The sequence below is a fragment of the Phalangium opilio genome, unplaced genomic scaffold (assembly GCF_054372755.1).
Source record: "Phalangium opilio isolate 3A_F unplaced genomic scaffold, DU_Popi_V2 ptg000231l_1, whole genome shotgun sequence".
Classification (NCBI taxonomy): domain Eukaryota; kingdom Metazoa; phylum Arthropoda; class Arachnida; order Opiliones; family Phalangiidae; genus Phalangium; species Phalangium opilio.
In genome coordinates this window covers 237,758-251,115 of record NW_028324222.1, presented here as the reverse complement: position 1 = coordinate 251,115, position 13,358 = coordinate 237,758, and the positions used below count along the sequence as shown (strand labels likewise).

Genomic DNA, 13,358 nt, shown 5'->3' with positions numbered 1-13,358 from the left:
TGGCACAAATACTGTAACATCCCCTCCCAAACTTTAAGTTTCGCTCCTTTTCAATGGCTCTCTTTCAATATGGGAAAAATGCTTTTAAATGACAATTTATTTAAGTGTAAGAATTAAACAGGAAAATGGAGGCTGAGTGTAAGATAAGTGTAGTTTTAATTATAATTTGTTAGTTTAATTATAAGGCATCCATGAATTTTCCAAAAACATTCGTGTTTTGGATTGATTTCACATTAATTAAACTTGGTTAAGTTTAATTTAACGGTTTATCTAGTGTGGATACAAGTTTCGATAAAATATTAACTTTAATTGCAATTACCCTAAAATATGTAAGAGCTTTCGATGTATTTTAATGATGAATTAAATTAATTTGAAAGTGAAATAGGAAACATCTGTGGCTGTGCGAAAAACTTGTGATGTTTTAATCTTAATTTGAGCGCGGTTCGGGAGAGTGGATTAAGCTTAAAAGTATAATTTATTGGCATTTTTTACCCTAATTGCAACGTTTAGTGAAGTTTAACATTTTTGCCAGTCATTATTTTACCCAAAACTTTTGAATTTCGCGCAAATTAATGTACTTTAAAGATAGTTTAAATTAACTTAAGTGTGAAATAGAAAACATTGGGGTTTACCAATGGCTTGGGTAATTTTTAATAAGATTAAAAGTTATTTGAGTTTTTATCCAAAAAATGAATATATTTGGTTTAATTTCACGTTAATTATATTTAATTGAGTGACAATTAACGTAGGATTGTGTTTCGGCAGTGTACATTTAGGTTATAAAATGACTTTCAATATATACTTCACGTTAATTGGAATTTTTAGTGGAGCTTTTGAATCTTATTTTACCCTACACTTTCGAATTTCGCGCCTACTAATGTACTTTAAAGATAATTTAAATTAACTTAAGTATGAAATAGAAAACATGGGGTATACCAACAGCTTGTCCAGTTTAAATCTTAAGTTACTCGAGTTCTTATCCAAAATATGTACATTTCATCTTTAAATTCACGCTAATTATACTTAATTAAGTTTAAATTTATGAAGGATTGAGGTTTGGCAGTGTTGATTTAGCTTATAAAATGAGTTTCAAATTACCTTTATAGTAAAGTTCAGAAGAGTTTTTTCATTCTTGCCAACTCATTGCGTTCAATTTTTATCACACCCCGTGCTAAATTTTCGGTAACATAAAGATCATCTATAACATATGTTAATGAATGATGTGATTCTATAGTTTGGCAACTTTGACTTGAATACCAGTAATTAAATTAAATACCTAAACAATTCATAGCAATTTAGTCAAATAAACGGCAATGTGAACTGTGGAAATAGTGAACAACATAACCCTCCGTTTCCCACGTGGTTACGTTTGAAAAATCTGCGCAGATGTAAACATGGAAATTATTTGACTAATTAAATTACATAACGACACTGTCCTCCTGGATCAACCAGCACCACTGTTATATTTATGAATTAACAAAATCCACTGTTGGTAACAAATAGTTTCTAAAATGATTAACGTAACATAACATACTGGTTCAAAAGTATAGAAATTGTTTTAATGAATGATCTGGTCCTCTACGTTGGTTGAGTTTCAGGAATTATATCACACACCTTCACAATTAGTAGCATTTTAGTGAGATTAACAAATAATGAAACCTTGTATACCTCAAATGAGAATGTTGAATTAACTGCGCTAACGTAAACACGACGACTCTTAAAACTGCCGTAAGGAAAACACATTGAACTTTTTGTCATCTTTCCAGTAGTATTTTGAAGTTCTCGATCTTTTCAAAGGGTGAAAAGCACTACCTTTATTTCAACACCTTAATAATTTGAATAAATATGCCATTTTTTACTTCAAATTGGAAGCGCACATGGTAAATACAGTAAAAAAACCTGGGGTTAGCCTGGTTAGGAAATGCTTCTAGCATAAAACGGAGCAGACTATATAAAGAATTCCAAAACAAATGAGAGCTGGAAATAAGCCCTTTTAATAATCTTTGAAGAGGACAGACACTACACTATAAAGACTATAATTTCATAGACTAACTAAAATACAACTTAAGCCTTGGCCGTAAAGAACGTCGAAAAACTTACTTCAAAAGATATAAAAACCTCTATTAACTGTAATTATTTACCTGAATTAATTTTTTAGATGAAAATTCGACCTGATAACAAAGTATTTGTTCTTAAGGGTGTTATAGATAATTAGCAAATCCAAATAAAGGTGTTCAAGCTCGGATGAAATACCAAAGTAATTAATTTTAGTTGCCTTACTGTCGTCTGCTATGAAATTAGGAATTTTCCACATAAAAGCAAACGTTTGAAATTTATCAACGTAACTTGTTAGCACGCAAAAAGCAAGGCCGTTCTAGTTATCAATGAGAACGAAAATGGGGAAATAAGTTTAAACGCGCTAGCAGGTTAGGCTGACTTCTGACCCAAAAGTAATTTTTTGACGTACTATCTTAATTAGTTAAATTACAAAAATTAGAATTCATTAATTAAAAATCGAAACAGGTAAGTTTCTCATTTAATAAATGCTTGTTAATTTAGAAGCATTCCTAAAACTAACTTCGCTATAGTTTTTCCGTATGGCCTGTCTCAATTTCCTTAAAAAACCGAAATTTTTTTAATGCTTTTTCTATGGGACGCTAACCCTAAAAGGTGTGACTTTTTCTTTAACATTACGGAAGGGTGTCATGTCATATCTACAAGGGCCTACCGGCCCTGTAGAATAGTGCAGAAAACACCAGCAAGACCTGATTTAATTCACCAGGGAACGCAAACCAAGTTTAGGGTTTCTTACACTTTTGAATTAGAAAGTGCAGAGTTACGAATTGAAAACTTGAAAGAAAAGCTGAAAGTGTCGGAAGAGAAGACTAAAAATCTTATCAATGATTTGAAGAAATTAAATTCTAGTCTCCTTGAAACTAAAAAGGAACTAGAAAAACATTCGTTGAAGCAGTCATTTTTCAAGGACCAAGACGCAAAGGTGAACTTTTTTACGGGATTAGAAAATTATGAATTATTGCTCGTAGTGTATGAAGAAGTCAAACCTTACCTTTTTAAGCCCCGAAAGCCAAATTAACCGAGTTTCAACAACTGATGTTAACGCTTATGAAATTAAGATAAGGTTGCACCCACTTGGATTTTGCGTACAGATTTAACGTTTCAGACCGTACTGTTGGGAGAAAATTTTATAACTGTCTAAATGCTTTATACCATCGAAATTGTAAAAACATTTTTTGGCCAGAACGAGAGGCCCTTTAAAAAACAATGCCCATAACTTTCCAAGAAAAATTTGGTAAAAAGGCGGTTGTTGTCATAGATTGTTTTGAGGTGTTTTGTGACAAATCAGCCTCGCTCTTGGCAAAAGCGCAAACTTGGTCTCAGTATAAACATCAAAATACTGTGAAATTTTTAATTGGAATTAGTCCTCAAGGGACAGTAACTTTCATTTCGAACGGCTGGGGAGGTCATGTGACAAACACACACATCACCGAAAATTGTGGTATTTTGGAAAATCTTCCGCCTGGAGACGTGCTTTTAGCAGATAGGGGTTTTGACATTGAGAAGAGTGTTGCATTTCATTATGCCGAAGTTAAAATCCCTACGAAAAAAGGAAGAAAAAACCAATTAGCGGCAAAAGACGTGGAGTCCACGAGAGATATAGCACATGTAAGGATACATGTAGAGCGTGTTATCGGTTTTCTTCGCCAAAAATTTAGGATTCTCAATATAAAAATGCCAATTGAACTTTTGGGATGTTGCGATGGCGAAGATTTAGCGGCAATTGACAAAATTGCGGTAGTTTGTTGTGCATTGACGAATCTTTCTAGTCCAATTATACCATTTGAATAACTATCATTGACTAGAAAAACTATGTTTGGTTTATTTCAAGGAAAAGAAAATTTACTTTTTATTGATATCCCATATTTTATTATTTTGTACTTAAAAAAGGAGTTAAATATATTAAGATTTAAATCCAAACAAATATTAGAAAATACATAAACTCTAATTATTATATATAAATAGATTATAACATATAAATAATAGGAACTTAACTTTTTAAGCTTTGTTTTAATGCCGAGGTTTTTGATACCTTTAACCTTTTTTAAAATAAATAAAATATAACAATGTTTTCAGTTAATTCATATATTATTTTGTTTGGATTCTGCACTGAGGACAAAACCAAGACCCTGGAGGAATGTATTTCATTCCCAAGCACTTCACGTGAAACCATTCTACTGAACAGGTCGCGTTATCACAAGCAATGAATTTATCCGTTCGTTTGTCTTTACAGTTAGGCAAACACCACTTTTTACGCTTTCTTTCCAATTTCTTAGAACTGTTACACCTGATGTTAGGACGTTGAGGAGTAAGAATTCTCTGGTTCACTCTTTGTGGGGATTGCGCCAGAGTTGCTTGTAGAATTGAAGGGGAACGTGTTTTAGAAGGTGAGGGACTTTGAGTCTCAGGTTTTTTTGAAATTGGGTCGGTTTCGCTTTGCGAGGGTTTTTGCACCTGACTCATTTTAGGAGGCGCGAAAGCTTGAATAGTTTGAGCTTGTAAATTTGCTGTTCCTGGTTGTGGAACTAATGAAGATAGACTGTCTGATTCTTGTACGGACAATACATTTTCCTTTGGAACTTGCCAACTGCGCGTGAAAAATCCCCAAAAGTTCAGGCATTATCACGTTGTCGAAAAAAAACCTGCCTTTCTAAGGACAGAATTCCAAAAAACTTGATCAGGCAGAACTCGTTGAATAAAAAAATCTTTTGTTGTCCAAATGCAAAAGTCACAAAATTTCCTATTTCTTATAAAAATCTGCGCCTGAACTTGATAGAAATAGGAATTATTTTTAATCAACAACATCTCCCCATCGAGATAGGAATTTTCTGAACCAATGGTTTCTTCTATTACCGCGTTGCGAAAAACATAAGGGCATTTCAATTCCAAAACTCCCTCTCCTCAGCAATCACAAGATATTAAACCATCTGGGGACGCGCCAAGATAGGGATAATCTTCGCTTAAGAAAAGTCCACACTCCTCAACGCGTAGATTTTTGTGCTTGTGCTTCATTAAATTGTAATATTGACTTCTCGCATCCCGTTCATTAGTAGACCCCCATTTAGTAGCTTTGGTTTAAAATTTGCATGACTTTGGATAGCATACAGATTTTATCAGAGAGATTGATGGCTTGTCAGGATTAGTGTGGCAAGATGCTTTCAACTTAGAAGCGGACAGAGGATGGTCGTGCAGAAGTCTCATGGTTTCCCTTCGGAGAGATTTTGGTAGATAGATTCTTGCTGGACGTGTTCCAGACGCTTTTCTGTATATTAAGTTGTTGACCATCTCGAACTCTGGGTGTTCCGGAGGGTTGTCTTGCCGTAATAGTTCTATAATATCGCGGATAATGGGATCTTCTCCTTGGGCGGTAATGATGTCATCGCGGTCGAAAATGTGAAAATTCGCGTGTGGCAATGGAGGAAGAACGTATGCATGATGAGAATGATCCGAAGGGACATTAGAGTTTTCGTATGATGCTTCTTGATTTTCTTCTTCCATGGTGGAGGCGACGGACATGGCAAACAGTCCAAGAGGAGCTCTTGAAAGGGCGTCTGCGACTATATTTTCGACTCCTTTCTTGTGTTAGACTTTGTAGTCGAAGGTTTGGAGATACATCGCCCATCTGACACGTTTTGAATTTGGCTCCTTGAGTCCAAATAGCCATTGTAGTGCTTTTTGGTCGGTTACGACGGTGAAAGGTCTGCTTTCCAGGTACGGGCGGAAATGTCCGATGGCCCAGTAGATCGCGAGACATTCTTTCTCGGATGTGCTGTAGTTTGCTTCGGCATTTCTTAGATTTCTGCTGGCGTAAGCGATCGGGACTTCAATTCCGTTTTGGATCTGTGATAGCATTGCTCCTAGTCCTGCATCTGAGGCGTCCGTCGTTAGGATACTTGGAGCATCTGGCTTGTATGCTGCTAGAGGTGGAGAGCTACAGATGGCTTCCTTGATCTTCTGGAATGCTTCCTCTTGAGCGGGACCCCATTCGAACTTGATCCCTTTCTTCTTTAGGTGGTTATTTTAGGGACCATCCATAAACTTCGTCATGTAAAAAAGGCATTTTCTGACCCCCCCCGTCCCGCCAGATCACGCTTCGTCACGTTTTCTCAGACCCCTCCCCTAAAAACCACGTCACATTTCTTTAACCCCCCCCTCCCATACGCACTATGATTTGTCTTAACAGAAATATGTCCACTCAGAAATATTTCTCTCGGCTTGAAATTCAAAGTTCACTTCCGTTTTTAAGCTAGTTCTGAAATGAACTGGTTTGTTTATTTTAAGTGCGCTGTTTAAATTGGCTACACGTACGCGTAAGTAGTAGATCATTGCTTAAAGTATCTACTATTTAAGCGATGAAGAAATATAAATTTGGTTAAATTATTGTAGAAATCGTTCCTAGGGTGGACTTAGTGTTTTTTCTTCTACAAAAGGGAGCCAATTTGCCTCGTTTTAAAATTAATGTTAAATGTGACGTCACACACCGAAGAACCCCTCCCTCCCCCCTTGTCACGGACCGTCACAAACTTACAAACCCCGTCCCCCCATAAGAGTGTGACGTAGTTTATGGACGGTTCCTAAGGGGAGTGGCTATCTTCGAATAGTGTGGTATAAATCGGTGGTGCCATCCAGCCATTCCAAGGAATCGTTGAAGTTGTTTCAGCGTCTTCGGTTGGGGAAAGTTCTTGATGGCTTCCACTTTGGACGGATCTATGTAAATTCCTGTTTCCTTTATGACGCGTCCCAGGACTATTGCTTCTGACTGGGCAAATCGGCATTTCTTCAGTTGAAGTGTGAGGCCGGCGTTCTTCAATTTGGTCATGACGTATTCCAGTGCGTTCTTCTGCTCCTTCCAAGTTTCGGATGCGATCAAGATGTCATCTAGGTATACGACGATAGAGAAATTTTCTCCATCCCGGAAGACTTCATCCATCAGACGCTGGAAGGTACTTGGTGCATTGCAAAGTCCAAAAGGGAGGACGTTGAATTCGTATTTCCCAGCGTTAGTGACGAAGACGGTCTTTGGTGAGCTTCCTGGTTCCATTTCGACTTGCCTGACTTCAGATCCAACGCTGTGATGTATTTGGGTTTCCCCAACTTACTTAAGGTTTCGTCGATACGAGGAATAGGGTAAGGATCCTTTGCGGTGATTGCGTTCAGTTCCCGAACGTCAATGCAGAAGCGGTACTTCTTTTTTCCTGTTCCGGATCCGTCGTCTTGTTCAAGGATTACGACTGGTGAAGCCCATGGTGAAGTTGATGGTTTTATGATGCCATCTTTTAGCATGTCGTAGATATTTTTTTCGATGATTTTCTTCTTTTCGTCGCTAACTCGGTAAGCTCTTTTATGTATAGGCTTATCGTTACCTGTGTGTATTTCATGGACGACCAAACTGGTTCGTCCTAACTTGTCGCTGAATAGTTCAGGGAATCTGAGGAGTTCCTTCAACTCACTCTTCTGCTTGTACGAGAGACTTGAATCAACTGCTTCGTTGACGTTAGTGACCATTTGTGGTGACGGGGGCAATTTGTCCTCCGACACCTCTAATAGTTTAAGTGTTAGTCCATTTATTGAGCAAGTTTGAGTTCCAAAAACGATAATGGTATTCCAATCTTCTAGGAAATCTCTGCCTAATATAGCGTCACACAGGAGTGAGGGGACAATATGAAACTCTTGACTAAATCTTCTAATGATGTCTTGTTCAAGTTTTATTTCAAAATCTAATACTGTTGATCCTTTAGTAAAAGATTATTGTCCATTCCCCAAAACTATGCATTCTGATCTTTCTGACTTAGGTTCAAGTCTATTTTCTCCCATAAATCATTGTATGGCCCTCCACTGGTCTAGGCTTATCATGGATACTTCAGCACCATTGTCGATTCTTGTATGTAGGATTGTGTGTTCAAATTTAATTTTTATAAAATGAGGGTTCCTCTTTGGGAGTCCTCTTCTTTGAATTGTGGCCAGGTGAAGTGGTGTGGTCACAATTCGGTCTTCTTCTTCAGGGACTTTTGAGTTGCGGGAGGGAAACGTCCTCTGGTATTCCCCCCGAGTTGGAGTTTCCCGGAAACTGACCTCGATTTCTCTCCATTCTGGCGGACGGGCACTCGTTTGCGTAGTGACCCAAAAAACCGCAGTTGAAACAGAATATTTGACGGGCGTCCTGGTTGACTACCGGAGGGATTTGTTTTTCCTTGGTCTGGTTCTGTTGATGTCTTGGAATTGGTGGAAGGGCTAGCTGTCGAGGTTCTCGTTCCCTGATTCGAAGACTCGTGTACGGCGAGGATATTCGTCTCTTTGTAGATTTTGTCGTCTTGGTTGATTTCTTGACTCAAGATGGGATTGCCTTGTTTGGGGGTTGGGACTCGGGACAGGAGTTCTATAATTTGGAGCTGGGTAGCTTTGAGGAATGTTTTGGACAGGGAAGGGATTTTGAGATCCTTCCGGAAGAGAGAGGGTTGTGTTCCCATGAGGGATGAACCGCTCTAAGTTTGTGTCCGTGTTTGTATAATATGTTCTCATATGCGGGATGTACCCTTGTGGAGTTGTTACTCGGGTATAACCCGTTGTTGGGGGAGCTACCTGCTGTATAAGTGGCTGTGGAGGCAATATTTGGGGTTGGGGTATCACTTGTGACTGTGAGACTACTTGGGGTTGTATCTGACATACTGGTTGTTCTCTAATTATTATGGGTTCCTGATATGTCTTGACTTGAGTCTCAGGGTTTTGTTGAGCTTTTTCCTCATTAGGATTTGTCTTAATTAGGGTTTGGCTAGATTTGGGTTTATTTAGGCCTAAGGTTTGTTCAATTTTTAAACAAGCATCATGTAAATCCGCGGTAGTGCACAGGGGGATAAACATAAGAAGCCCTTTTAATTCATTTCTCAAATTTCTTTTTATCATTTTAAATAATTCATTATCCGGTATTGGGGGATGTAGGTTTTGGTTTACCCTTGCAAAAAAACCGAAAAATTCGTCTACTGACTCATTGGGTTTTTGTAACCTGTTATTTAAATCTATTCTAATCTTGGCTTCCTCATCCTCAATTTTATAGTGCCGTTTCAGTCTCCCTTTAAATTCAGGCCATCCCATTCCTTGAGGGAGGGATCGAAACCAATACAGGGCATTTTATCGCAAGAGGAGAGGCATAACATGCATTCTTTCATCCTTACTGATTTTATGGAATGTCGCGTACTCTTCAAACTGCCTAAGAAACTCCGGTACGCTCTCGTTTTGCCTGCCGTAAAAAGCTAGTCTCTCTGGGGTATCTAAACCTTCTACGCCGCCTTGGCTAGCGATTGCCATATTCGAGAAAGATTGCAAAATCGAGGCTAAGAAGGCAGCCTGTTGAGCACCTCCACTAGCTGGATTGCTTTGTTGGGGGTTGAGGGTTTGACATTTCTGGGGGCTGACTATAGCCTTGAGCAGGAGGGGGTTGTGAGATTCCTTGAGGGATATTAGGTACCTGTCTAGTGGGTCTCAGTGTCTGTCTGACAGATATGGCATTTGTTATATTCGGCCTAAGAGGGGCTGTTGTGTATATGACTGAGCTACTACGTGGAATTGTTCCACAAGGAGAGGTAGTAGGTACTGTATTTGGTATAGAGGACGTTACCGGGTTATTAACTTGACTAATTGGGGCCCAATTATTCATAAATCTCTTGGCCCTAGTATATGAGCTGTCTTGAACTATTTCGACTCTAGGGCTTGGTTGACTAGTTTGCGGGGGTTCAGTTAAATTAATCAAATCAGGGGTACTCCCTCCATGTCTAGATTGAGTTTTAATGGTCCCCTGGGGGCTGTAAATTTGGCTTGCGCGTTTGAATGAGGCTAGGTTTCTAGCGCGTTTATCCATCTTGTCTTCTACTTGATTTTGAATTTTTAAAGGGGGATTTTCTATACTTTCTTCCTGAGTATTTAAAAATATACTTAAATCTAAATTACTATCTCATAAGGGTTCATCATTAAGGTTAAAGGCACTAGCCATATTTGATTCGTTTAGTCGCGACGGACGTAGGATATTTCCGAACACGAGGTTAGGCTTAGCTACCGTCAACGTGTTTTCCGAAGTGTCCGAATTACGGGAGGAAACCGAAGAAATATCCGAATCCCTGCGTTTGCGATAAAATTTTAACTTTGGGCACGATTCGGGATTATTAAAGAATAATTAACTTCAAAAATTTATCTATCCGAAAAATAATTTGATATATCACGAGATTTAATTCTAAAAATAAATAATACTAATCTAAATAAATAATATAATAAATAAAATCTATGATTCAAATCGATTTAAAGTTCAACTTGGGAAGCACGCCCTAGAATGTTCTTGAAGAAGAGTACCTGTTCACGACTATGTTTTAACTAATATGTTTTTTAGCAAGCTATGTAAAAAAGGCGATTTCTTGTAATCTAATATTAGGCTAACATGTTTTTTACTATTGAAAATTTATTGATAAATAAGCAAACATACGGGAAGAAAAGTCAGTTGTAATAGTTGTTGTTATTTTATTGGAATTAGACGATGTAGTAAAATGCGTGAATAAAACTGCAATTATATTTAAATTACTTAGAGTACTTCGTATGTTGTATTTCGGATTGTATGCGCGTTCAGTACCCAAAATGGCGGCTATCTCGCTCAAACTAGAACTAGCCTGTAGCGAAGCACGCGAATCGGGCCGACCACCCAGACGGAGAAGAAAAGCGACGGGACGTAGCTTCTCCCCGATGGCGGCTTCCGAGAACTTCAAGTGAAGAAGTGAGAGAGAGAGAGAGAGAGCCGCGGGTCTTGCACGGGTTTATACAGTACAAAAATCATAGAGAAAGGGGGGAGGAGGTAGAAGGAAGAAGGAGGTGACGTAGACGACAAAGGAGCGGACATATTCCGGAGAAAATGTCTGTCCCTATGTCGTCTGCAACGGTTTCTGGGCGAAACCGCTGCAATCTTAAACATTTTTTCTTAAATATCAAACTTTTTTTCAAAATATCAATTTTTTTTTGAGTATCAAAATATCAAAATCTGTTTGAGTACCAAACTTTTTTTTAGAATATCAAAATCTGTTTGAGTACCAAACTTTTTTTTAGAATATCAAAATTTTTTAAAGTATCAAACTTGTTTTTTCAAAACATCAAACTTTTTTATGTAACTTTAACATTATTGAAATTAATAATACTTTTATTTGAAATCGATGTATACTAAACTTTTTTTTTAAATATCTACCTTTTTTGACAATGTCTAGCTTTCTCATAATATTATATCAAACTTTATCAGAACATGGAACATTTTAAAAATCTGAAAGTTTTTTTTCTAAATACGAAACATTTTTTAAGAAACTATTTTTAATATTTATATTTTAATAAGAAAATAAATTTAAATTGTTTCTAAATATGATTTTTTTTTCAAATATGAAACTAGTTTTTAAATATTTAACTTTTTTTTAATACGAAAATAGCTTTTAAAATTCACTTTCACTCATTGCGAAATGCATTCTTTTACATCACCGTAATTAATACTTATTTCTTGGCTTCAAATATTGACGTCCATTTCCTCGTTCGCATTGCGATGTTCGAAAAAGTTTGGTAAATCACTTTCGATATTATAGAAAATCTGCGACCCCTCGCTCTCGGATTTATCAATAAAAACGCCGAAATTGTTAAATACGTTTAAGGGATCGAGTTCTCGATCTACGTTGTAAGTAATATCGATTAGGTTTTTACTAAAGTTTGATTGCGAATGGCACAAGCTTTCGATAGCTTCGTCAACATTTTTAATCAATCCCGAGATTGTTAATTCGTAATTAATTTGGTTAACGACAATTTCAACGTGAAGATTTTCTTTCAAAAGTTCTAAATTTTGCTCAAACGTTCCGCAGACAAAGTAAAATGTTTTGTTCGCGAGACTGATTTTCTTCGTAATTTGTTCCGGTTGAATAGAGGGGATTAGGGCGCTACACTAAAAATGTCTGGTAGTTTTACGCCGTCGGACACCTTTTAAAAAATGAAGTAATTAGATTTAAAGACACGGAGATAAGACTTAAGTTGTAACTGACAACGCCCTACGTTACCCTCAACAATTTTCGATGGAAAGGAGAAACTGGGTTTTCGACCGTGAAGGAAAACTAGGAAAGAACTTGCAAACTGAACGCGGATGGGCTTGTCCTTCGGGGTTATCACCCAGTGCCACTGTCAGGGACTTAACACGGGGGGGGGTGAACCATTGGATTCGAGGCGAAAGCGCCAACCCCATCCACTCCTATATGGGGACTAATGACCTGAGATAAGCCTAAAGCTCTAATTGTTGGGGACTAATGACCTGAGATAAGCCTAAAGCTCTAATTGTTGGTGATTAACGACCCTGACCTAAGCCCAACGCTCGATTTCTTGGGGAATCACGAGTCTAATGCTCGAGAAGTTTTCTAAGGTTGATGTAACAAATGAAAAGAGGAAAATTCGTACTTTGTTTCGAATGTGATCCACGAAAGACGTTTCAGACGACGGATTTTGTTGTAAGTAAATTTTCGAATTGATTTCCTCGAGGAGGAGGTTGAGATCTGAGGAAATAAATGCAGATTTTAAAAAGTATAAAAAAAATTGAGACATTTCTAAACACTGACCTTTGCTGGATCGGTCAAAATTGTTGCAAAAGTTAAGGGTTTCAGCCTTAACTAAACTTATTTGGGATTCAATAAACTTTTTAGCGAGTTCAAAATTTTCGCCACCTCCGTTTAGCGTCACGCCGTTCTTTTGAAAAGTGAATTTTACATTTTCGACTTTGGAATTAAGGTTGTCTAAAGAGAGATAATTTTGCAATGACTGTTATATTTCGATAAACGCCTCTTGAAAGGTGGAGATCTAAAATGAAGCGTTTATTCAAGTGTTTAATTATATATATAAATGTATAGGAAAAGCTTAAATACCAAGAGGGAGAAGTTTTTGGTGATTGAAGTGAATGCGTTGTGTTTTAAAGCAACTAGGGTCGTGCATGACATCCGATTTTTATCTATCTTAACGTAAACACCGCATTTCCTCCAATTCGACAAGACAAAATTAAGGATTCCGGATGGAGCCAAAATTTGAAGTGTTTTCTCGGTAAGTGGATATGGAATAGTGGGTAAATTGCCAGGCTGAAAAAACATGATTCGAGGTTTATTAGAGTGTTGCGAGGAAAAAAGAAAAAAACCAGAAACTAATCGCCAAAGAAATCAGATTTTCTTTTTGCCGGATGGCGTCGCTAATACGAATAAGACTACTTTCCGGACCAGTTATTGTAACTTTATCCTAATCTTGAA

The 13,358-nt window shown here is 37.5% G+C and overlaps 1 protein-coding gene and 1 long non-coding RNA gene across 2 annotated transcripts; one reads left to right on the top strand and one right to left on the bottom strand.

Annotated features, from left to right (window-relative positions):
* Nucleotides 1-986: 986 nt before the first annotated feature.
* LOC149612798 (uncharacterized) lies at nucleotides 987-1,890 on the bottom strand. The gene is made up of 4 exons (XR_016376288.1): nucleotides 1,860-1,890; nucleotides 1,535-1,787; nucleotides 1,277-1,378; nucleotides 987-1,198 (listed from the first exon to the last, which is right to left on the bottom strand). It is a non-coding gene; the product is annotated as an uncharacterized LOC149612798 (long non-coding RNA).
* Nucleotides 1,891-3,282: 1,392 nt separating this feature from the next.
* LOC149612797 (uncharacterized) lies at nucleotides 3,283-3,867 on the top strand. Its single transcript, XM_089858169.1, has one exon. It carries the CDS (start codon nucleotides 3,283-3,285, stop codon nucleotides 3,865-3,867), a length of 585 nt encoding a protein of 194 aa, XP_089714295.1.
* Nucleotides 3,868-13,358: the final 9,491 nt, after the last annotated feature.